The 27,635-nt window shown below is 36.1% G+C and overlaps 2 protein-coding genes across 2 annotated transcripts in view; one reads left to right on the forward strand and one right to left on the reverse strand.

Annotated features, from left to right (window-relative positions):
• LOC110455378 (drebrin-like protein B) lies at window positions 1-21,169 on the reverse strand. The gene is made up of 12 exons (XM_021505477.1): window positions 21,001-21,169; window positions 16,046-16,101; window positions 15,593-15,705; window positions 13,846-13,986; window positions 13,387-13,464; window positions 12,145-12,231; window positions 7,587-7,706; window positions 5,644-5,724; window positions 4,678-4,799; window positions 3,682-4,142; window positions 2,979-3,140; window positions 1-2,486 (listed from the first exon to the last, which is right to left on the reverse strand). Exons 1-12 carry the CDS (start codon window positions 21,081-21,083, stop codon window positions 2,350-2,352), a joined length of 1,641 nt encoding a protein of 546 aa, XP_021361152.1. The 5' UTR covers window positions 21,084-21,169; the 3' UTR covers window positions 1-2,349.
• LOC110455403 (rho-related BTB domain-containing protein 1-like) overlaps window positions 20,999-27,635 on the forward strand; it is a 23,678-nt gene continuing 17,041 nt past the window's right edge. Inside the window, exon 1 of the mRNA XM_021505517.1 lies at window positions 20,999-21,268. The gene's annotated coding sequence lies outside the window, so the exon portion shown is untranslated. The remainder of the gene's footprint in view (window positions 21,269-27,635) is intronic.

The raw sequence follows: 27,635 nt of genomic DNA on the forward strand, positions 1-27,635 counted from the left end.
ACAAATTTCATGGGAAAGGGACTTAAATATATATAATAATGTGAATGAGTGTATAAAACCAGTGCACAAATAAACAACAGCATATCCCAAAGTATTACATTAAGGAGTATGACACTAACAGTAATCTAAGTACAGGTGTGGATTGGATTGATGTACAGGTGTGGTATACAGGTGTGGATTAGATTGGATTGATGTACAGGTGTGGTATACAGGTTTGGATTGGATTGGTGTAGAGGTGTGGTATACAGGTGTGGATTGGATTGGATTGATGTACAGGTGTGGTATACAGGTGTGGATTAGATTGGTGTAGAGGTGTGGATTGGATTGGTGTAGAGGTGTGGATTGGATTGGTATACAGGTGTGGTATAAAGGTGTGGATTGGATTGGTGTACAGGTGTGGTATACAGGTGTTGATTGGATTGGTGTACAGGTGTGGATTGGATTGGTGTAGAGGTGTGGATTGGATTGGTGTACAGGTGTGGTATACAGGTGTGGATTGGATTGGTGTACAGGTGAGGTATACAGGTGTGGATTGGATTGGATTGGTGTACAGGTGTGGTATACAGGTGTGGATTGGATTGGTGTACAGGTGTGGATTGGATTGGTGTAGAGGTGTGGTATACAGGTGTGGATTGGATTGGTGTAGAGGTGTGGTATACAGGTGTGGATTGGATTGGTGTAGAGGTGTGGTATACAGGTGTGGATTGGATTGGTGTAGAGGTGTGGTATACAGGTGTGGATTGGATTGGTGTAGAGGTGTGGTATACAGGTGTGGATTGGATTGGTGTAGAGGTGTGGTATACAGGTGTGGATTGGATTGGTGTAGAGGTGTGGTATACAGGTGTGGATTGGATTGGTGTAGAGGTGTGGTATACAGGTGTGGATTGGATTGGTGTAGAGGTGTGGTATACAGGTGTGGATTGGATTGGTGTAGAGGTGTGGTATACAGGTGTGGATTGGATTGGTGTACAGGTGTGGTATACAGGTGTGGATTGGATTGGTGTAGAGGTGTGGTATACAGGTGTGGATTGGACTGGTGTATAGGTGTGGTATACAGGACAAGTATTATGACAAAACTGCAACCTGGCAGCTTTCAACATGATAACAAAACTTAAAACCGTCTGAAAAAACAAAGTTTCATAAACAAAAATAAGCATCATGCATGGCATTGAAAAAGACCATCAAAACAGAATCTTTTAAATTACAGAAGAACTTTCTCAGTTATTATACAACCATCTAAATATTCATAAGTCAATCACTCTCCCTTTCAAAGTTTTTCATTACTGTAGTAGGTTTCTACCATCATATGTCATTTCTTCGGAAGATGATTTTCAAAAGACCAAGACAAGATCCTAAAAACAAGTATTCTTATTGAATATTGCTATGTCAATAAAAAATACAAAAGCTTATCAGACATATTTGATTTTTTTTTTAATCTATTACTTAATAGGGCTGGTCTCTCAAGCATAGCTGACTGTAGTAAAGTGTTTCTGTAGGATAGTACATGTATCAACATTAATCAACCCTTCCAATAATAACCCTAGGTAAGCTTAAACATTCCGTAACAGACGATGTTCAGAGCAACAGGGCTACACCGATTAGAAAATCGATATTAAACAGCCAGTGTTACCACCTCAGTTTTTACAATATAATACGAAAAATGCTAGTATTATGTTCTCCATTTTCTATAAATATGGAAAATGCTGGCACCTGGATATAAACAAGAGTTAAACAACTAAAATAAACTAATAAAAACATAGCATAACAATAACCCTGACAAAAGCATGTTATTCTTCAAATGTTGATGTTAAGTGACAACAAATTAAACCATTCAGCAGAGAGACAGCCAATGTTAGAGTAGTCTTTACATCTTATACCATGCCAACCTTACATGGCTTGTAACTTCAAGTTAAATATTGGTACATCCTAAATTGATTATACATGGAACAACAATTCATACTGGATAAATTTCCAATTCATTTAAATAACAACATTTCTGATTGGATGAATTTCCAAGTAATTTTTATAAGGATGCATCTGATTGGCTACACATTCAATGTATGCTGACTGTTAGTCACAATACGCTGGCAATTACTTAAGGTGCTTTCCAGTAAACCACACACATATTCTGGATACATAATTCGGCAATTTAAAAATCTGAATTTGCAAACAGTGTCAATTCCACTTGAATAACATAAAATGGTGAAGGATTTTAATTTACTGTAAAAGAGAATTTTAATTCCCAAATTTTTGAACACTAATTCCTGTGAACTTCGACAGAACATATTAATTGTTAACGTTGTTTAAGTACTGCTAGTTTAACCATTATGGTAATTAATGTTTGTAAGCCTAGATGAGCTCGACATAGTTCGCGGGAAACATTCCGTGTTTTCCTGAGGGATCTGTGCCCATCCACCATCCTGGGTCAATCTGGTCGATGTTCAAGATGATGTCATCAGGGTCAAAGGTTATTTCAGTCTCATCAGCTAAAATGATATATTTAAATGGAAATGAATAATAATATTCAATTGGAATATAAAAGTACCATGAAAAAAAAAGAAGAGAAAAATTTGATTACCATTATTTAATATGATTTAGGGATGATAGATCACGCAACAAGACAGGACGACATCAAGATAGTATTTCGCTCTACAATGAAAACTGGCTTAAAAACCAAGAATCTAAATTGCCCTCAATTAGACCTCTCTCAGACCAATGCTTCATTTCTGCAACTACATATAATTACTTTCACATTATACAAACTTCGTTAAAAGAGGCCTGTTTGAGTATACAATAAATTGTCTACGGCTACGGAAGAAATTTCACAAAGTTAAATAACAAAATACAAGTTCTAAAGCATCCTTAGAATATCATTTTATCACGTCTGATAAACACCTTCTTTCCAATGTCGTGTACAGATTGTGAAACAAATTTGCTGTAAATTTAGAAACTGTAAATGAGGTTAAAGTTAAACTTACAAGCTTGGTAATCGTAGAGGGCCCGCGCACACTGTCCCTGACTCTGTGCTACCCTAGCTTGTTCCTGTTCCTCTGCCTGCTGTTGGTAAGCCTCCAGCTCACCCTCATCATACTGAGGCTGGTCCACGTGCACGGAGGGAACCACATCAGGTGTGCTGTCTTCTGTCAAGTTGTAAAATCACACCAACATTTATCATTATGTTATTCAATATTGTAATCGGAAAGGGCAAACTGATAGTTTTTCGATTACAGTCTATCCTCAGCCCATCACTGCTGCCGACAGGTACAAGGGTGGCTGGAATACTAAGATCCCCTGATGTTTCTAATAGGCAAACCCATGCTTTACAAATACTGTCATCATAGACAGATGTATGGTACACATAGATCAATCAAGCTGGTTGTTATATACAGGTGTATGTTCGGCCACATTGTCTTTAATTATATATACACCTCAGTCAGTAATAGGTGATCCTTACAGACAGGTGTAAGCTATACAAAGGGGGTCTATATAGACAGGTTCAAGCTATACAAAAGGGGTCTATATAGACAGGTTCAAGCTACCAGGTAGACTTATGAGTGTAGAAAAACAAACCATACCATCTATCTATATAGAATCATACAGTTATATGTTTGTGACAAAAACACATAAAACATTGCCTACTTTTATAACGAGGGTATAATGTCACAAAAAATATGTCCTTACCGTTGTCATCCCAATCATCGTCCTTTTCCTCCTCCTCATCAGATTCCTGGCGTTTGGGCAGTCCATCAGCCAGTAGGTTCCGGCCCCTAGGGAGCTGTGTGACTTTGGGAGGTGGTGATGGCTCTCTCATGACGGGCTGCTGGGGTGTTGGGGATGGTTCCCGCATCACCGGCAATTGAGGCTCTGGCGAAGGCTCCCTTGGGGGTGGAGATGGTTCTCTAGGGGGAGGAGAGGGTTCTCTTGGGGGAGGGGAGGGTTCCCGTGGGGGAGGGGATGGTTCCCGTGGGGGAGGGGAGGGTTCCCGTGGGGGAGGTGAAGGTTCCCTGACTGGCTGCTTTGGCGGACTGCGGTCTTGTGAGAAAACGTCGTCGCCCGTGTTTTCTGTTGGTAAGCTGATGGGTTGTTTTGGTTGTCCATTGTACTGTTGTTCTTGACTGAGGAAAGCTGGCTGTCGCAGTTTCCTGAAATAACAGAGTCAGTAAATAGCAGGATATATGTATTGACATGCTCAAGTCTACTGAAAGTCACTTCAGTGTCGTTACACTTAATGAAACATGATACAATCTCAGTTTCAAGATCTAGAAGTAGCTGTAAGACATATATATGCCCTCTCCCTCTTTGATGGAAAAGGAGCGAGGTGCAAAGTTTTACTAAAGTCAGAGAAATGAAAGCTTTCTCAAAGGACAGAGACCTACATTTAATACACTGGTGTAGTACATGAGGTTTGATGGATGTTGGACTTTTAGTATTACGGGAATGGAGCTAAACAGAAAGTATATAACCCAGAACACTATTGACCAACCAGCACAAAAACAACAGTTGCTGACCCCTCTAGGAATGTAAGCGATGCTACAGTAAAAGGGATTGCCACGCAAACTATTTTTTTTAGTTAGGAGTGGGGCAGCAGACGTCAGTTTGGCACATTGCCTGGTGTCAGTTGATAATCGTATGGGAAAGAAATATTGAAACGACTACAGCGGTGAGGAGGGAACTTACTTTGGGGGAGGAGGGGGTCCTCGTCTGATGGGAGATGGTGGTTCGTCCATACTCTCCGATTCTTTCCTACGGAACAACGCCCGAGCGTTGGCCGCTGAATTGGAGGTTAATTTAGTCGCCTCCTACAAATGATGACATGGATGAGAATGACACGTTATACTGTCTGTGTTTCTGTCTGATGTAATAACAATGTAATGCATATCGGAAAACAATTTATCAAAAGATGTGAAAGAAATGGACCCAGATGCACAGACAGACAGATGAAGCCCACTTCCGTTCAGCTATGGCCTCCAGCAGGGAACGAAACAATACACATTTCCTTCATATATCTAAGTAATAACCATGATTATTTTTGGGATTACTTAAAAAATGTGTGCACTTTGCATAAATCTGCAAATAAACCCCCCAAAAAGTGCTACATTTCTTCGGCATATACTGTATAACCCCCAAACAAATCTTGGTTATGCCTGAAAATTTTATGTAAAAAGACAACAGTTTATTAGTTTATAGGTAATGAATATTTCTTCATTTCTGACGAAAACATGATAATTATGCACAAAACTCAACATTGCACAGTAATTTCATTGCCAAGCAACTTCAACAGATCAGAAGTTAAAATTACAAATACTGCGTCAAACATTGCAGTATACAACGTCATCCCTTTTTGTGTCGTCTGTTTTTTTTTTAGGTTATACAATATATACATTTTTGATTTTAACCTAAACAATTGCAGCATAGGGGGAAAGAGCCAAAATGAAATTACACTAGATCGTAAAAATTTCATTCTCAGTTATTCATTCACCCCTGAAGACACATTTGAACCCTTCCAATATAAAGGTTGGAATAGTTCATTATGAAACTTCAGGGTTGAATGAGTTAATATAAATAGTGATGTGAAAGGATGAAATCATTATAACTATTATTATATTGTTAACAAACATCAACAGATTTTTTTAAAGAACTTACAGCGGCTCGCTCTTTTCTCACCACCTCGCTTCGTTTTCCTCTCGCTGTTTCCTCCTTATATGCCAAATCCTGTTCTTTTTCCTGAGAAAAGAAGACACCAATCATAAACACTAACACTGTATTGGCCGAGTTATTAGGCTGTGGTCTGACAGATTGGCCAATTCCGAGTGTGAACTTTTTCAAGACAAAGCAGCTCGCAGAGATCTTCCAACTGACTACATACTTTCACCAAAACAAACCTGACCTACAAAATTGGCAAGGTGACTGGTGCCCATAAGAAATATTACATAAGACTTTAAACAACTCTACCCCTCAGCCTGTATTCATGAAACTGTTCCCATGCTCAAACCCAAATTATGTGATCAAGCCCAATTTCTTGTGTCAGTGATAAAAAAATAAATAAAAAAAAAAAATTGTCAATGATATGTAAATAATTTTAAATGACTTTGAGCCCAATACTGTTTTCAGTGTTTACACTTGACTTTTTGACCATCTTACATGATTGAAGCAGGTTATAAGAAAGCCGTCTTGAGCACAGAATTTCTCTGTTGAGAGATTTCTGAGAAATCGTGCTTGAGCATGAGAACGGTTTCATGAATACGGGCCCTGGGCTAAATTAGTGGGACATCACTGTAGACACCACCAGGCTTATCATGGAACCACCTTTGAAGTAAACCAGACCCAAATACGTCTTGAAGATCATGAATAGAAAGCGCTATATTTAGAACAGTCCTGTCAAGGTCCATTGGGGTGAGACTGCAGGCCAATCATCAGTGATCTGGAGGCCCAGGAGATGCTCAAAGCGGACGTCCAGCTAACTGATAATCAAACAGAATCTTCAACCTCCTCACAACAGAGGGATGAAGGTTATATAGAGCGCTGGGTTTTTTTCTGCAGGAAGTGCAAGCACAGTATGCTAAAACGAAAAACTTTGCGACTTGTGTAATTTTTTGCAGTTAAAAGGTCATAGGAGTGTATTGCTAAACGGAAATAGGAAGTACATGCCTAGTTGAAAACCCAATATGGGGAGACAGTATCACAATCTCCGCATATTCTAATGTTTAATATTAAACTGATGAATATTGTATGTTTATTATTGACAGAACAGTATGTTCTTTCAATATAAAATATTTCAAAGCAATCTAGGCATTAATTCAGTTGTTTTTTAATCAATGAGTCACATGTGTCCATTTTTCTGTACTTCAGGAAACCGGCTACCTATTTCACTACTGTGAAGTTTTTCAAGAACGATAACTCTTTCATTCAATTACTAGGTGTATATGGTTTTATTATAAAATGTCAATTTTTAATCGTTTATAGATAATTCATTTTACACAATTTCAGTATTTATGAAATTGATATATATCAATGCAATACTAATCTATGTCAGTATCATGTTTATTGACATCATATTGCAAAACATTGTGTTTCATTTTTTTATTTTTTTACAAAATTCACTCCTTTTTACATAAATTTCTATTTAAAATCCTTAAAATTCAGACAACCTATATTTTTTTTGTGGCAGAAAATTTTCTTTACTTCAAAGCAATATAACTACAAAATTAGAAGAAATTCTACTGAGAAATGGCGACACAATCCTATTACCTTAATTGCCCCAATCAAGCCCTACCCAGGCAAAAGTGGTTGGCATCTATACTATGTTTAACTTCATAAAGTGACGTTAAATTAGTACTTCAGGTGATGTTGTGATAGCTCCTCCATGTTATTTTTATCAATTTATCTATGAATCCTAAATATTATCAAAAGACTGGAATAACAATATAACTATTATAATAACTGTCATGAAAATAAATTGTTTATATCTTACAGCGAATTATAGGACAGCATCAATCATGTAAAGCTCTTCAAAGTTTCTGAGTAAGAGTTAAGAATTTTCAATAATAAACAAGGTTAGATAATTATTTAGGAGATATATAGCCTACCCATTGTTCTTTTTCTGTTGCCGTGTCTTGCTGGCTCAGACGTCGTTCAAGCTTACGTTGATCTGTGATGGACTTCATTCGTTCACGTACTTGGACATCTCGCTTCTCTGCTTCTTGTTTCTGTCAAAAACACAATTTTCAGCATATTTTCATCATGTTTTCAGCAAACAATTAAAAATACCATTAAGATATTGTTAAGTTTCATTACATTTTCAGCACAGTAAACTTTCATCAGTATAATTCAACATTAACTTCATTAGTATGTTTTCAGCATAAACATTTCTATCAGTATGTTTTCAGCATAAACATTTCTATTTTCAGCATAAACATTTCTATCAGTATATTTTCAGTAAGGTTTACTTTCATCAGTATATATATTCAGCATGATTTTTACATTAGTTTATTTTAAGCTTGTCATCAGGAAATATTATCAGAACTACTTCAACTTGATCATTTTATGATTTTTTTTTGCATGGTATTTTCCAACCAATGGTAACTGATATATAGTTATGGTTTATATTTGAAAAAACGAATTACATACATTGTTTTGTTTATTTAAGTATGACTAATGGAAGATATGCATAAAACAGAACGACACTGTTATATCTACAAAAAATGCCAACTGAAACAGAGAACTATATATCTACAACATGAGAAGTATTGAGTATTTAATCTGAGGGCTGAGCACATTTAATCTAGCATTTTGTTTCCAATTTTATGGAAATATCAGTTTTAAAATTTTACTACAATATGGAAGCTGGATACAATGGCGTCACAAAACATACACGCTATGTCACACGTACTATGCATCCTGAAATTGAGTAAAGATTAAGAAAGAGTAAAGAAAACTGTCAACGCATGCAAATTGTGGAAACAGGAAAATCTGTTCTACAAATAAACAAAAGAGTTAGTCCACAACAGAACAGGCTTGCTACAACAGAGAGGGAATAGTGAGATGTTTGACTTATAAATAGTTCTATTTGAACATTTTATGTATCTAACTTCCAATTGAATTGTCCATCAAAATATTAACAGACAGTGTCCAGATTTTGAGTCCATTTGTTTAAAAGCTACAAAATGTATTTACCAACTAGGTGTAAAATTTACTGAAACAAACTTAAACACACTAGAACTCTGGACACTTGAAAACTACAGCAGAACTTTGATAATGTGTACAATTGTTTGGATTAATTTATCTCAGCATTTTTTTTTAAGCATAAACAGTATCGAGAGATGAATCTTGACTATTATTCATCAATTTGGAATGTTCTGCATTTTGCCGTATGTTCTGATTGATTTTGTCAAAATACTCAGGTATCAGATTACATAGGATGTCTGAATACTCAGTGATCAGATAACATAGGATGTCAAAATACTCAGGGATCAGATAACATAGGATGTCAAAATACTCAGGGATCAGAGTACAGAGGATGTCTGAATACTCAGTGGTCAGATAACATAGGATGTCAAAATACACAGGGATCAGACAAGACAGGAAGCCGAAATATTCAGGGGTCATATTAGACAACAAGACTAGTGAAATCTTCAGCTGGACTAGTGGTTCTAAAAACTACCAGCCAGATTGACTAGTCAAGATTTTGATAGTATTTATCATGATGGATAATATTGTTTTAGTGGATTTCCATGTGGACTGGAAAATTGGAAACTACTAGCTAGTGTCTTATAAACAACTAAAGAGCAGTTTTAAATACTAATATTCATTCATATCTTGAAAAATTAAATATGAAATCTAGAAAATCATCTGTAAAACAATAACATATAACCCCACTCCTGCTTTGATTGGAATGGAGTTAAATAAAAAAAAGTGTAGCAAAGTCTGTACCGGTAAGCTGAAAATATAGGTCACAGTGACCTAGATCTGATACATTGGTGTAAGTTCTCCTCAATGTGTATCTACATATGAAGAATAATTATTGTTAGGCTTCTAGTATTAGAGAAAGTGAGTTAAATAATAATAATTATAATAATTCGAGGTTCTGATAGACTGCTTTATCACCACCTAGTTTGTTGGTCGTCTCAAAGCGGTTCACAATTATTCGTGGTTATTGATGGACAGATAGACCGAGGAACAGACAAACATTTAGTGCCCACTAGGTGACGAGGACAAAATTATTTGTGAAATTGTTTTGCATCTGAGATGTCCTGAATTACACCCCGTCCATTCCTTACTTATTAAACTGTCTGCAAACATAGATTCAACAAGTTCTAAAACAAGAGGCCCAGGGGCCTTAATAGCTCACCTGGTATTTTATTTTTCAATTTAAAACCTGCTGAGTACCATTCAGGTTTATCAAAGGAGTACAAGTAACAAAGTTGCATCTTCCATTTATAAATATTCAATTCCCTTTGCCCAAAGATTCTCTAAAACAAGTTTGGTTAGGTTAAAATCCCTTCAACGGTACAGAAGGAGAAGGATCTTTAATGTTTTCCTCTATTTCCCCTAATGGGCCCCACTAATCTGCCCCAAAGAAGGGGAATCCACACACCTCAGTTTAAACAAAATTGATTCTTTTCTCCCTAAGCATGCTTCAGACTGCATTTGGTTTAAATCCCTTCACTTGTATAGTAGGAGAAAAAAAATCCTCTATTTCCCCTATTGGGCCCCGCTCCTATGCCGCCAGAAGGCCCACACCCTCCGTTTATACAAACTTGAGTCTCCTTTGTCCAAAGATGCTCTAGGACAAATTTGGTCAAAATCCTTCAATTGGTTGAGGAGAAGATTTTTAAAGATTTACCTATTTTCCCCTATTTGGCCCCGTCCCTCTGCCCCCAGGGGGACCATACCCTCCGTTCATACAAAACTGAGAACCCTTTGGCCAATGATGCTCCAGACCAAATTTGGTCAAAATCCCTTCATCGGTACAAAAGGAGAAGGATATTTGATGTTTTCCTCTATTTCCCCTAATGGGCCCCACCCATCTGCCCTTAGAAGGAGGCCCACACACCTCAGTTTATACAAAATTGATTCTTTTGTCCCTAATCATGCTTCAGACTGCATTTGGTTAAAATCCCTTCACTTGTATAGCAGGAGAAAAAAAATCCTCTATTTCCCCTATTGGGCCCCGCCCCTCCGCCCCCAGAGGGGCCACACCCTCCGTTTATACAAACTTGAGTCTTCTTTGTCCAAAGATGCTCTAGGACAAATTTGGTCAAAATCCTTCAATTGGTTGAGAAGAAGAACATTTTTAAAGATTTACCTTTTTTCCCCTTATTTAGCCCCGCCCCTCTGCCCCGAGGGGGGGCTATACCGTCCGTTTATACAAAACTGAGAACCCTTTGGCCAATGATGCTCCTGACCAAGCTTCAGACTGCATTTGGTTTAAATCCCTTCACTAGTATAGTAGGAGAGAAAAACTCCTCTACTTCCCCTATTTGGCCCCGCCCCTCTGCCCCTAAAGAGGCCACACCCTCCGTTTAAACAAACTTGAGTCTCCTTTGTCCAAAGATGCTCTGGGACAAATTTGGTCAAAATTCTTCTATTGGTTGAGAAGAAGAAGATTTTTAAAGATTTACCTATTTTCCCCCTATTTGGCCCCGCCCCTCTGCCCCCAGGGGGGTAATACCCTCCGTTTATACAAAATTGAGAACCCTTTGGCCAATGATGCTCCTGACCAAATTTGGTCAAAATCCTCTGAGCCATTCAGGACAAGTAGCATTTTAAAGGAAAAAGTTGACGGACGCCGGACGCTGGACGCCGGACGCCGGACGCCGGACGCTGCACCATGGGATAAGCTCACATGGCCCTTCGGGCCAGGTGAGCTAATGATAACCAACGGAACTGGACAAAAAAGTGTGGTAAATCGCTGAATTGTTGCTAAAGGCCAACAATAATTACCTCCCTTTAAGGCATGTATTCTAGCCTCGGGCAGCATACACTTACTTTCATAATACATTGCATTTCTAAAACTAATCTGGTTAGTTGTAGTACTCTAAATACGTTTTAGCAAACTGAGAAAATCGATTATAAAACACACTGTGATACATATACATTCAAAAATAGTGAGTATACTGGTCCACTGTATATGTAGATAAAGAAGCACTGTATATCAGACATCTACATCAGATACTACATATGTGTCAATTCTTCGGTTCTCGGTTCATTACAGACCTATTTACAGGCTCTTTACAGACCTATTTACAGGCTCATTACAGGCCTATTTAATTGTTCTCACATTTACAACAGAAGGACTTTTAGAAACATTAAAAGTTGTTTCATACAAACATTTATTATTGATATAAAAGTTTTGGTGATATTTACTTATTATTCAGGCATTGATTTTTTTTTTTAAATCCACACATCGAAGGACGAAACGGTAAGGATATCAAAGCAAGGGGGTTTATTAGGTCATCACAAATTTGAAATTAATATCAGTAAAATTAACCGAAAGAATGTGAAGAACTGACACAAGACAAGAAGAAGATTAGTAAATTTATAAAACATTAGGTAAAACTTAATCACACTGAAAGCCAATCCAATAAGAACCACAGCCAAACTATAAGAGAACCAACATGCCAGAGTGGTCTCACACTGTATTACCTCCCTTTCCTTCCTTTCCACCACATCACGATGTCTTTCACTGAGAACTTTTTTCCGTTCCTCAGCAACTCGTTTTTGTTCCTCTTTCTGTATGCAGTAAATCATTGCCATCATATTTGGAAAACTCCCAAGCAATATTTTGGGGTCCAAGTTTCTCAAAAATTTTCACCAAGGTCCATTCCATCATATATAATATTTCGATATCTAATTAATTTAAAGCTCAAGTTGACCATTGAAGACACAGCTAGACTTGAACTACCGTTTGATGCAAACAATATCCTATGGTCTAGATCTAATGAACTCTTCAGGAGATGGTCAATTTTCAATGAAAATTTCTGAGAAGTAGAAAACTAGACTAAAGAACAGTTCTTTGGACCTTTTACTGTTTTCATGGAGAAAACACCTATCTTGTATTCTTGTCTTTACAAGTGAGTGATATATGTATGTTCCAGGGATTTAGCTAGGCCTTTTTTACTACATTCATTCTCCATTTTTCCCTTTGATATCTTTTGAAAAAAAATCCCCTTTTTCTATTCAATTTTCCCCTTTGGAAATATTTTAATACACACCAGACATTTTTCATGCAATTATTGTATACTTAGAGTGTGAAAGCCAATGGAACACATATCCATGGGCACCAAGATAAAGGTTTTTCTTCTCATATCGTAATTTTTTTCCCATTATAATATTTTCAGTATCATTTTCATCAAAACAAAGCATTTGGTCAATTTTAGTCCATAATTCTGTACATGTAGACACTTAACATACCAGTCATTTTCCCCCTTTTTGCCAAAAGGGTAGTTACTTCTAAAAGCTGGATAAATCCCTGTGTTCATAAAAGTGTCTCACATTACATGAACATTTTAAGGAATTATTTTAGACGTTTATGGGAAGATAAAGAATTAAACATATATACTTCTATCATCATAATAATTCCCCATAGGTTTGTAATACATTTGTATTGGAGTATTTCATATAGCCCATCATTTGAATGTTAGCTACAATATAAATACTGTGCTTTATAAACACAGGAAAACCTTAGGAATCATTTGATTTCTATTCAAAAGGGTCTGTATTTCCAATATGAAAAGTCACTGAATACCACAACAAGCACTGTATTACTTAACTCAGCTAGCCTAGGAGCGTTACCAAAACACCCCCAATATCTTTATCAGATCTTCTTTCTGCATTTATCAAGTAAGGCACTTATTCAATTAATATCTGAATTAAACTTCAACCCACCTCTGCCTCTGCCCAGAATTGGTCGCGATTTTTGGTGTTGATTTCCTTGGCGATTACCACTCGTTTGTATACAGAGCCCTGAAACATTGAGTATTGTTGAGTACATAATGTCGTTTAAATCAACCAATCACAAAACTGCATCACATTTACTGCTGTTATCTGTTTTACCTTCAGCGTGTAGCAGTCTAGTCTGATATAATCGTATAAGAAATTCGCAGATTATTCGTAGCATGAAAACCACGAAAATATTACTGCCATGAAAATAACCTGTATAGAGTATATTAAAATAAAACATTACGATTGAATGCACAATAAAAACGTAACATCCCCTGAATAATATGTGGAATACATCTTGCTATTGTGGGCCCAAAGTAGGTAACCAATATTTATTATATTCATTATATTCATTATCGCAAATTTAGAGTCAGCATTATGATTATACAGAGCCATTTCTATTACCACTGGGCCATCCTTCACTGGTTTCTTGGGTTTTTCATCGTGTACGCTGTAGTTCGAGCCCGAAGCCTTGGACACTTTGCCCGTGATTATGTCCTCGTCCACGTCGTCATCATTCCGCGCCTGAATGGTCACATGTACTGGCTAAAAAGAGACATAACATTTTGATCAAATAATGCCCTATGATATATATGTGTGAGCTCAGCTTTTATTGATGGTGTTTTAGTAGCATAGTGCAAATAATTTTGAAGATAATAAATCACCACGCTATACTGAAATATTTCTGTAATTTAATTTACATATTTTATACATGAATCATAATCAAAATACCTATACTATTCCTTCATTGCAGAAAAACAAAATACATGCATGTCTTTCAAATTTTTCATGAGGAGGAAACCACATGGCATAATGTAAAAATATCTAAAATGTACTTGTATTAAATACAATAACTATTACTTCATAAAATATACAAAGCCAGAGTTTAATCAATAAATAAATATGATGCAGACGAAAAATGAAGATGNAGTTACTAGTAATCTGATGCTGCTTTCAGGCAAGCCTTTACAAAGCCTTGCAAGGCCTGCATAAACATTTGCAGGTTCGCCAGGATTTAAAAAGTCGAATATGTTACATTTAAAAACGGACGTTTAATTTACATATTTTATACATGAATCATAATCAAAATACCTATACTATTCCTTCATTGCAGAAAAACAAAATACATGCATGTCTTTCAAATTTTTCATGAGGAGGAAACCACATGGCATAATGTAAAAATATCTAAAATGTACTTGTATTAAATATCTAAAATGTACTTGTATTAAATACAATAACTATTACTTCATAAAATATACAAAACGTGCGGGACATCAACGGCTTTCTGAAGGTATCACAGATCTAATGTCTTTCTCTGGTTCAGGATTTATACGTTGTTTGAGGGTAGAGTTGAGATCATTCACTACATCTGACAATATAGGTCTTTTTGTCTAGAAATGTATTGATTGCATTCCTAAAAAATCGAACTTATTCTAATGTATTTTCATGCTTGCCTAGTCCCTATTTTAAGAGAAATTACAACTCTCATCTTCATTTTTCGTCTGCATCATATTTATTTATTGATTAAACTCTGGCTTTGTATATTTTATGAAGTAATAGTTATTGTATTTAATACAAGTACATTTTAGATATTTTTACATTATGCCATGTGGTTTCCTCCTCATGAAAAATTTGAAAGACATGCATGTATTTTGTTTTTCTGCAATGAAGGAATAGTATAGGTATTTTGATTATGATTCATGTATAAAATATGTAAATTAAACGTCCGTTTTTAAATGTAACATTTTCGACTTTTTAAATCCTGGCGAACCTGCAAATGTTTATGCAGGCCTTGCAAGGCTTTGTAAAGGCTTGCCTGAAAGCAGCATCAGATTACTAGTAACTCCTGGAGTCACTCTGCAGACAGGGTAAGTGAGTTAACCCCTAGAGTCACTCTGCAGACAGGGTAAGTGAGTTAACCCCTAGAGTCACTCTGCAGACAGGTTAAGTGAGTTAACCCCTGGAGTCACTCTGCAGACAGGGTAAGTGCATTAACCCCTGGAGTCACTCTGCAGACAGGGTTAGTAAGTTAACCCCTGGAATCACTCTGCAGACAGGGTGAGTGAGTTAACCCCTAGAGTATCAAGGATAAATTTAGATATGACCCTGTTAGTTACTGGATTCTCATGAGAACTGCCAGCACACTACTTACCCAGTTGATCAGGACATACTTGGGGAGGTTGGTATTGGGGTCCATCACCTTACAGTAAGCATACATGATCTTGGAACTGTTAAGGTCATCAACCATCTCCTCAATACCACCATCTGCAAAAAAATACATTAAGTTATAATTAGTTGTGGTCAAACAATGTTTTCAGCAAGGACGGCCCCAAGATGAACAAATATCTTCTATATATAGAATTTCCCCTAGTTTGACATTTTTACACTTTTCCAGAATGGGCTCTCAGTCCTGATCAAGTACACTTTTTGAACGTAGAGTAACTGTCCAAAAAAAAAGAAGAAGGCAAACAGCCACCAAACAGAGTTTTCATAGCTGTCTTTTTAGAAGAAAAAAAGTGTTTCTTTCTCCAACTGTTTAATAGTCTGTTACAAGATTCTCGTTTAAAGTTTAACATACATGTATTTGATAAATTGTAAAACTTACCTCCTTTTCCAACCAATTTAAGTGTTGAAGATTGACCTTCATAACCAAATATCAACCTGAAAAAAAAATATGAAAATATACAAATCTATAAATGAATAAAATTAAAGTTCCGAGTTTTGACACCATTTCTGCTTGCTAGTCTACAGGACCAAGTCAATAGATTATATGTAATTAAGTATACATTAATGTAACTAGTTTTAAAGAGATTTTCTGAAGGAAAAATCCCCAGCAGGAAATACAAAAGTGATTTGCAAGAGAACTATGGTGTAGTCCATGTAATTAGACAATGATTTACACGTTGATGTGAGATGTAATGTGTCTGTAATTTAAGCTGTTTATATACCTTGTATTTGGACAGGAATATTATTATTTAACAATCTATCAGTCAAATAAGATCACAATACCTTATAAGGAACATCATTTTTACACATCCAAATGACAAGTTTCAATCTAAGTTAACTGATTCACCAGTTCAACCTGTATCAAAAACGTTAGTATCAATGTTGTTTTGATGATTGATGACAGAGCCGAGTTCTTGGCTGATAACAAAATAATCTGTTGAATCTCGAAAATGGAGATACACTTTACACTTTTCCTGTAAAAACATAATCATAGGAAATAATTGTCCTGGTTTTTTTGGGACTCTTTTTTTTTTGGGGGGGGGGGGGGTCATCATTTTTAGACACAGACCATACTTACTTTAATGAACATCCGGGCCAACAACAGTTATTAATAAAAATGTGTTTGAAAATGGTGTATTGATTTCCAAAAGAAATATCAGAAGGAATACTAGATATGCTATCGACATAACAGCTGCATGTGGTCCAACATGGCTCACATTCAGACCTTTTCTGTCTGGTCAATTAATCCCCTATTGCAAAATTTCTCTACATTAAAATCTGGAGACACTATTTCATCTTATTGAAATCATTTCAACTAAGGGCACCAGTAAATGTTTGTAAATATTGAGTAATGTGTGAAATATTTAGAATGTCTCAAGCTAATGACTGTATACTATTTAAAAAGAATATAGTATGACGAAAGAAGGAAAATGACACTACTGCCATTCAAAACATACATGTATAGACCTTCAGGTCTCGAAACAATACCAAGTTACTTCATCAACCAGATTGTAGAATATTCTGATTACCTACCCATGATGCACCAAAACTTAAAGATCCATGTCCCACTGCACTGTAGTTTTTCGTAATGTATATACAGTAACCTCCCCTTAGTTTGGTTTTGTCTATACCGGTAACTACAGAACGCTTGGACAAGGACACTTCTGTTGAGTAGCTGGCAGCTCCGTCAGTTAGAGCGACAGCATAACATTCTGAAGTCGTGAGTTCAAATCCCTGCCCTGCCCGCTGAATTTTTACTTTCAAAACGCTGTTGTTGATTTTGGTTTTTTTCAAATTTATTTTTAATACTTTTTTCATAAAAGTCCCACAAAATATTGTTTTCTTTTCAGAAACGATTTATGAAAGCAACATTTATGCCGAAGAAATCTGTTTCTGATGCGTAGTTACTGTTTCTGGCAGTGGTACGGAGATCCTTAACTTCCTGTGTACATTTGTGTCCCAAGGTTAACGCTTTATGTCTACACCAGCTTGGCGGGACATAAAAAGACAATGATCAACTGTCATGGTTATATATATACCTATCACTCAGTCTGGCAATGTCAAAAACTATACTGGTATAGCCACATCAAAGTCAGATCAGCTATGAATACCATGGCCTGATGGCAAGGTTGGTGTCATAATATACGACATTAATATTGTATGGCTTTGCCATTACATATTAACTCATTCACCCCTGAAGACACATTTGAACCCCTCCAATTCAATGGTTGGTATAGTTCATTATAAAATTTCAGGGGTGAATGAGTTAAACCAAAATTAGAAGGTATCCATATCAGCTATAAATGCTTTATATATAACACTATTGCTGATGTCTTCATTATATATATATATATATATATAATTATTGTTACAGTGAACATTATATACAACTGACCCTTACTTATAAATGTTTTTCTTTTTATTAGTATTATTTAAACAAGCATACGTACAGGATACGTACACTAATTTGAACTTTTAAAAAAATGCTGAATTTTGATAAATTGATTTAGTTTTGACTGACATTTCTCTTGGCACTCAGAGCAAATGACAAGTTCTTTTTTTTTCCATTTCGGAATATCTTATTGTACCAATCTCAAGCACAAACAGAATTGGGCTACAGGCATATAGCCTATATATAATTGTTAAGCCCTCTCCTTATGACAAGTTCTATATGAAAACCCACTTAAACGTTAACTGAAAGTAGTTCAATGTTTATTGACACTGGATACCAATTAATGACCCTTCCTGGAAGATAGCCGTTACATTTATTGAAAAAGCATACCGGCACATGCACACAGTACACTAGCAAATATTTAATTTAATTAAATGCTGAATTTTGATGACTTAATTTTATATCTCAGATCAAAAGTTTAAAAGAATGATAAAAACAATTTAATTGCTTTCAGTTTGTATACTTATTCCATAAATGTGGATTCCAATAGGAAACTTTCAAATTCAAAATGAAGTAAAAGATAAGTGCACTTCATGGAATTCACTATTTCAACTTGGTTTTCACAGTACAATTTAAATACAACTTCAGTTTTGCTTGATTATCCTCTATTACATCAAATCAAAATGGAAAAAAATCTGTCTTTTTATTCATTTTTCTGGTCACTGTTATTAAAAAAGTACATGTGTAGCGGAAACTGATTAGGACTGCAGGTGTTAAGATAGCTGCGACAATGTAGCTTGTGACGAGCAGACAATTTTTTTATATTGCCTCGTCAGAGCTACGACTCAGTCCTATGTCAACTAATGGAGCAAAATCAAAAGTGTCAAATCTGTTAGATGACTGTCTAGTGATCAAGTAAAGCGGATGTAAAACCAACTAATCAATCAATCAATCAATCAATCAGATAGTACAGTTCAACTTATTTAAATGTCTGTCTAGAGTTCAGAGGGTCAGGGTTTGAATCCTGGTCTGTCTATTGCATTTCCCCTGTCCATGCTTACACCAGCTAATACAGATATTTCTTACACCAGCTAATACAGACTTCTTACACCAGCTAATACAGATATTTCTTACACCAGCTAATTAAAAGATTTCTTACACAAGCTAATACAGAGATTTATTACACCAGCTAATACAGTCTTCTTACACCAGCTACTACAGATATTTCTTACACCAGCTAATACAAACTTCTTACACCAGCTAAATAAAAGATTTCTTACACTAGCTAATACAGAGATTTCTTACACCAGCTAATACAGAGACTTCTAACACCAGCCCATTAAGAGATTTCTTACACCAGCTCATTAAGAGATTTCTTATGCCAGCTCATTAAGAGATTTCTTACACCATTTCTTACACCAGCTAGTACAAAGATACCTTACACCAGCTAATGAAAAGATTTTTTACACCACCTAATACAGAGATTTCTTACACCAGCTAATACAGATATTTCTTACACCAGCTAACTTGGGGTCCAATCAAATATAACAATTGAAGACCTTAGTAAAGAATCTCATGTGTCTACAGCAGGGTCGAAGACTTTATTGAAGGAGAGGAAAGTAATAGAAGTGTACTTGGATCAAGTGACATGGTTAAGCTCAGTTGGTTTGAACGTCTGTCTAGAGTTCATGTGATATATATATATATGTAAGGTTCTGCATGGGTTCCTACCTAGTATATATATAACTTTATTTGTATGCTTTTTCCAGTGTTGCAGTTGAAGTCTCTGTATTTGGAGAAAACCCCATATATAATTGATGGCCAATGCAACTAAGATAAAAACTATTTCTAAATTTGTACAATGAATTAGTAACAAAAGTTGGACTTAGGAAAATTATTATAATTTGAAGGTATTGATGAACACGATATAGGATAAATAAAGCATATCAGAAAATTAAATGCAACTAAAATTTGATTCCAATGTCTAATTGATAAAAGGAATATGTGTGCTTGCAGAAGAAAACAAGTAAGATTATTTTCAACGTATATTTATAATCATTGTCATATATGCCAACCGTCTAGGAGGGAACTCCAGATTTTCAACCTGTTAATTTGCTTAATTGTTCTTATATTCTAAGATCTATTAATTTCATCTAAAAGAAAAACAAGGGATAATTTTGTCGAGCTGGGGGGGGGGGGGGGGGGGGGGTGTTATACACACATATTATTTATGTTTTAATTTTGAGCATTCATGATCACTCACTGAATGAATCTCCATCAAAAAGTTGGCAAGTATGTTATGTCAAGTACCTATTGATTAGTTACAATATTGATTAGTTACAATATATGAATGTCTAATCAATGTGTAACATTTTGTTCCATCTTGAAAAATAAGTGGATAACAATTTAAAATTAATTTTCATCAAGGGCGATGTATCAAAATAATATACATAAATATATTTCAACAAATAATCCCAAGTGGCAGTTCTAACAGATCATGGAAGTGCAGAAAAAGACTATCAGCCTGTACACAGTATTAACCCCAGGGTACAGTGACACCGAGTTAAGCTGTGATGATTCATAACATGAGTCAAGTGTTCAACAGGTGAAATCAACCCTAGGCCTGATACGGTTGCACAGAAGTCGATAGAAACCGATACGATTCCTTGGGTCATTGACACCTGACAACATGCAGAATGTTTTCAATCGTAAGGTTTGCTTACGACCTAAACATCTAAGTATATTTGGATGTGATATCGGTCCCGATTAATAAATAAATAAACAGAAACAATAACCGGAAGTATATATAGCTGGGAGTGACACTGACAAGAGAAAATGGGCGGGTTGGCGATAACAAACAGGTTATTTCAGTTTTGTGCACGATTGGAGTGTGCTTAACATTAATCCAAATTAATTATTGGTTAAGAAAAGACCAGTCTCACCAATCCGTGTCCGATTTTTCATCCACAACATCCCGGTAACTCTTGATAAGAGCATCTTGATTTTTCCTCATATCAAGCGCCATCCTGCTTTCTGCATGTGCTTGTGTACTACGTCACCAATTCATGCGTAGTGTCACGGTTTGCACTCACCCTCGGGCATAATATACACTGCGATCTCTTCAGAAGGGAAAGTCTTGCATACTGGTATGACCATCGGGCATTCTCTGGTCAAGAACAAGACACGCTTGACCGACTGCGGCTAAGCCTGGTAATTATCTAGTTACGTTATGTTGTGTGGTCATTTTACGGTCTGTTATCTCATAATGCGCTCCCGCTGTCAGTCAGCTGTCATGCGAGGCCACGGTTTGTTTACAAACATCGTCTTGAAATATGAATGGCGCTGCATAAATAGGCCACTGTGAACGTAAACCACCTAACGGACTCGACATCGTTTTATTAGCTATTGATACGGAATTGATCATGTTTATATCATAAAGATTGATCATAACTGTGTAAGAACATGTCCTAGAATTTGGAAGATATAGATTCAATAGGCCTAGTGTGAAAATTGAAATGTCTGCATAATATTTTGAAGCAGTTTCTAAAAATAGAATTTATGCAACTAATATAGGTAAGATTATAATTTGATTAAAAGAAAATCTAACAAATAAGTTGCACCACTTTTAGTTGATAACTTTATATATTTTTTTATAAAGGGTACTGTATGTGTTAATTTATACCTTTAGTATAGTATTTATATAATAACAGATAATGATAATTTTGAATTTTCTAAATAATCCAAACTTCAATGTCAAACTTATCGCACTTAACAAATTGTTTGGATGATCTACAACTTGCACAAATTATACCGTGCATCATGTGCATTATTGCCTGTCTGTCTTAATCCTGGAAATTATCATTAAACTTTTATTTTCAGACTTGTAATGGTAATTGAATTATTTAAACTGAACTACAAATGTAACATACATATTAATATTAATTGTCATATCTGAACAAGTTATGTTAGCACCAGTATGCATAACAAGTATTCAGTTCGCTTCAAAGATTTCATTGTAGGAGTTTACGCTAGAATCAAGATGACGGATCATTAACTTTAGGGTCCACGTATAAAATCTGAATCAATGGATTTAGTTTGTGCTTTTATTACCAGCTGTCACTGTCAGTGAATTAAATTGTTGTAAAGTATGTGTATTACTGTTACAAGTTTCAACCTGGTGCCCTTTTCAATGTACACACAAAAAAGTGTCATCTCAAATTTAAAACCGTCAATACACAAAGGGAACAATTGGCAGCATGTCACCATTTATTGTATATATGTACACCTGACCATTTATTGTATATATATGTAGTACACCTGACCATTTATTGACTTTTAAATCTGATACCAATGCCAATGTTCAGTTTGTAAATGTTTGCTTATATAGCTGTTGAGACGTACATTTGATTGCTAATCTGCAGTAAATGTTGTCATTAACTTATATTACATCTGATATCAAAGAGACGTAACTAAACTATTCTAAAGAGCAAACATTACCTGATAATTGTGTTTATATATTAATTGCATGCTTTTAATAAATCGAAAATCGAAAATCAGCCATTAATGTTTTCACTAGATTGGTCCAGGCACTGTAATTGGACTGATATATCATATATACTTATGTTTTTGTCATCTATGTATACCCTAGCCTTCAGCCGATTTTTTCAAGAATATTTGTACCAAGGTGGCTGTCCTGGGCACTAATTACAGTAAATATGATAGCTAGGCTTGTACATAATTAAATTTCCTGTTTTCAATATATAGTTTAATTTCCAGCTTTCAATACTTTTCATTAGAATTCTCATATTTCTGGTCACTACATGTATATACCTTGCATGCACTAGTAGGCCGGAGTTTGATTCCCCAATTGGATGTGAATATGTATAGGGTCACCCGATTCTGGCCATGTGCCAGATTGCAGGTTTTTTCCAGGTTCTCCAGTGCCCTGCATGATCCCTGCATCATGCATGGTGACCGGTGTCCAAGGAGACAATGTATCTGATTCTGGCCTTATTGGTTACTTTATATTGTATAAAATATCGTTAAATTTATCACAGGAAAACTTACATGAAACATTGAAAACAATGTAGGCTTCATATTGACTTACATAACATTGAATATTGATGAGGAATAGATGATTGGTTGCTTGTATAACTGTTATTTGGGACTTGTGAGATTTAATAGCTACCGTACATAAAATTACATTGAGAAGTATCTGCATGAGAGACTACCTTAACCTTGTCTAGAGCTTTCTCTGAAAAGATCACCACTTTCTCTATCATCCTTATAAAGCATTTAACTTTATACTCAACTGTTCCATCTTTGTTAAGAGACCAGCTTAGAGTCTAAAATGTTCTTGGGTAGTCTCCTAATACAGATTTAACTGTAGATATGTTGAAGCAATATGATACTCTAAAAGAGAACCGCCCAATTGGTTAATTGATGCTGGTGAAATAGATTTGGCAGTTCTAGGGGAAAACTATACTAATTTGAAGTGCATACTAATGGACAATTAAGCTCACAAGAACCTGATACTGTTGTTTGTGTTAGCAGGTGATTGAAATAGTATAAAAGCAAATTAAAAGAAGTTTTCAGAATCAACAGATTGCTTTGTTTTCAAGCAAAAATATATGAAAAGAAAGCCTAGCTGCTTCACAGTGGGCAACAGTTGGTTTCATTGGCCTGTGCTGTACATGATCACTGCATTAGTATTCCTGGGGAAACAGTTGGTTCACGTACAGGCTGATATAGGGTTTACTGCTGCCCACTAAATTATTTATTGCTATTGGAAAACGGTCGGTTCTAAAGAGTAAAAGGATGACTTCTGTCCATTGCATAATAATTTTGTGAATGAAAATTTCATAGATACTTTATTTTAAAATTGAAAAAAAATATCTGGTACGTGTGTTCCAAACCATTTTCAATACAAAGCATATCACATGTGTAATACTTTTCGTTGTTTATAAGAGCTGGCCTTCATTTCGTTATCATTAATTAAATCATTGAAGTTTTGAGATGGACTATATATATATAGAACTTTTATTAGCTAGGTTGAATTATGCAAATTATTACATTATCCTTGTCGCAGAGTTAGCCACTTAATTGGGTAGGTGGGTGGCAGGGGATGTATTTTTACAGAGTCGGAGTAAACTTTATTTATTTTACAACAATTATGAAACAAATTATTTCAACTTATATTAATAACTCTTATTAGCTCGGATGTTAGCATGCAAAGGGTCTAAATGTGGGAGGAAACCAGAGTACCCCGGAGAAAACTCACATGGCCGGGCAGGTGACCCCATACCTTTTCATGTTCGATAGGGGAATTGAACCTCGGCCGCCTTGGTGAAAGGCAAGTTCGCTTTGAGTTGACGCCACCTGGGTGGGAGATCAGTCACAGGTATCGTAGAGCAATCTTTGAGTGGGGGAGGGGAGAGGTGGCTTCAGTCACAGAGCCGAAGATACCTCAGGGAATTAGTCACAGATATGGAGCAACCTTAGGATGGGGTGAACATCAGTTACAGACTTGGAGCAACAGGGCAGTACTGCATTTGAACAAGAAAGATCGATGCTCTAGCTAGCCAATTGAGGTGATTGAAATAGGAGTTTGTCACAGGCACCGCTGTATCAGGAAAGGAAAAATGTAATCATTCTACACTGGGATTAGAACACAGGACCTCAAAACTCTAGATAGACTCACTGACAGAGATCCAGTCCAGACTCAAAACTCTAGATAGACTCCCTGACAGAGATCCAGTCCAGACTCAAACCTCGAGATAGACTCACGGACAGAGATCCAGTCCAGACTCAAAACTCTAGATAGACTCACTGACATAGATCCAGTCCAGACTCAAAACTCTAGACAGACTCACTGACAGAGATCCAGTCCACACTCAAAACCCTAGATAGACTCACTGACAGAGATCCAATCCAGACTCAAAACTCTAGATAGACTCTTACCAATTAAGCTACCTGGTCACTTAGATAGACTCTAACCTTAGGATGGGGTGAACATCAGTTACAGACTTGGAGCAACAGGGCAGTACTGCATTTGAACAAGAAAGATCGATGCTCTAGCTAGCCAATTGAGGTGATTGAAATAGGAGTTTGTCAAAGGCACCGCTGTATCAGGAAAGGAAAAATGTAATCATTCTACACTGGGATTAGAACACAGGACCTCAAACCTCTAGATAGACTCACTGACAGAGATACAGTCCAGACTCAAAACTCTAGATAGACTCTCTGACAGAGATCCAGTCCAGACTCAAACCTCGAGATAGACTCACGGACAGAGATCCAGTCCAGACTCAAAACTCTAGATTGACTCACTGACAGAGATCCAGTCCACACTCAAAACCCTAGATAGACTCACTGACAGAGATCCAATCCAGACTCAAAACTCTAGATAGACTCTAACCAATTAAGCTACCTAGTCACTTAGATAGACTCTAACCAATTAAGCTACCTGGTCACTTAGATAGACTCTAACCTTAGGATGGGGTGAACATCAGTTACAGACTTGGAGCAACAGGGCAGTACTGCATTTGAACAAGAAAGATCGATGCTCTAGCTAGCCAATTGAGGTGATTGAAATAGGAGTTTGTCAAAGGCACCGCTGTATCAGGAAAGGAAAAATGTAATCATTCTACACTGGGATTAGATCACAGGACCTCAAAACTCTAGATAGACTCACTGACATAGATCCAGTCCAGACTCAAAACTCTAGCTAGACTCACTGACAGAGATCCAGTCGAGACTCAAAACTCTAGATAGACTCACTGACAGAGATCCAATCCAGACTCAAAACTCTAGATAGACTCACTGACATAGATCCAGTCCAGACTCAAAACTCTAGCTAGACTCACTGACAGAGATCCAGTCGAGACTCAAAACTCTAGATAGACTCACTGACAGAGATCCAATCCAGACTCAAAACTCTAGATAGACTCTAACCAATTAAGCTACCTGGTCACTTAGATATACTCTAACCAATTAAGCTACCTGGTCACTGACAGAGACCCAGTCCAGACTCAAAACTCTAGATAGACTCTAACCCATTAAGCTACCTGGTCACTTAGATATACTCTAACCAATTAAGCTACCTGGTCACTGACAGAGATCCAGTCCAGACCTCACTACTATACTCCTGATTATAAACACAGCTGGGAATTTATTTTTAGTATTTTCTTGGTTAGAATAGTTATTAGATAATGGGCAAATCACTACATACATTCAGCTTTATATATCTTCCTGACAACATTTTGCACAAACTTGTCATTGACAAATGTATGTTAATTATGTAAAAAAAATCATTGTTTGTATATTATGTAAATTCAACTCATGTTAGCCTAAATTCTTCTCGCATGACTGTATTTAAAAGAATTTCATTATTCTTATGAGACAGTTTAATTTGTACAAGTGATGTATATTTCACCTGCCTTGTATAGATGTGTATATATATGGATGTACTTATATACATGTTTGTGTATATATGTGGACAAAACGTTAACACTGCAAGTTTTCCTGGAAAATTGCCTGTTTTTTATTTTTTTTCTATTTATATTACTTGCAAATTTATAGCCATATATGAAATAAATTTATGTAAATGGTTGTCCTTTTCACCATAATGTAAGACTTGGCAGGTGTATTGTACTTTGTACTCGATACTCGTGCTTTACTTAAGGAGGTACAACACACTAGCTTGCTTTCCATTGCATGATGTTTCCATATCCCCAGTAATCCTTAATTAATAATGTTGAATGTCTGCAGTAAAAGTTAGTGCCTAGATCTAAATCAGCAGTTTTGGATCAAAAGATACAATTGTAAGTACAAAAAAGCCTCTTGACAATCATATGCGCGTGACATTTTACATACATGTATATGTACCAGGTGCATGTAATTACATTATGCATGTATGTCGGCTTATGTAAATTTGAGGATGTTACTTTTATTAAACCGACCACACGTAATTAATATGTTTTGAAAACAATAGTTGTGTTCAATGATCAGACTTAAATGAATAAAATTGTGATTAACATTTACAGAAAGATTTAATCGTAAATATTATAAGAAATAGTTTTCTATCTTGGTCAGGTTATGTATGAAGTGATTAAACTGCGGTTGAGCATGAGTAAATTTATCATAGATGGCGAAGTAGTTTATTCAATTTATACATGCTCAACTGTAATCACTTAATAACCTGACCAAAGTAGAAAATGATTCCTTAAAAATATATATATGATACCTGATTTTTTTTATGGATGCCATAATTATACATCCAAAAAAAACAAAAATCGTGATACACAGCAGTCTCTCGTGAATGATCTACTGATAACCAGTATAACCTCGCTACAAACATTCTAAAATGTCTGATCTCCTGTATCAATTTTTGTTTAAAATTGTTGACGTGATAATCATGTAAATGTGATGGGATATATATGTAGATCAACAAAGCTGTTCACTGTCTTGTTGTACACTGTACCGTTTTTTCCCCTGTAACGGCCGTTAATTTTCATATTGTCATCACAATCTGACGTACGTGTGCAGCTCTCATGATCACATAGCTTGACTTCAGCCA

This window comes from Mizuhopecten yessoensis, unplaced genomic scaffold (genome assembly GCF_002113885.1).
Source record: "Mizuhopecten yessoensis strain PY_sf001 unplaced genomic scaffold, ASM211388v2 scaffold8213, whole genome shotgun sequence".
In the NCBI taxonomy this organism is placed as follows: Eukaryota; Metazoa; Mollusca; class Bivalvia; order Pectinida; family Pectinidae; genus Mizuhopecten; species Mizuhopecten yessoensis.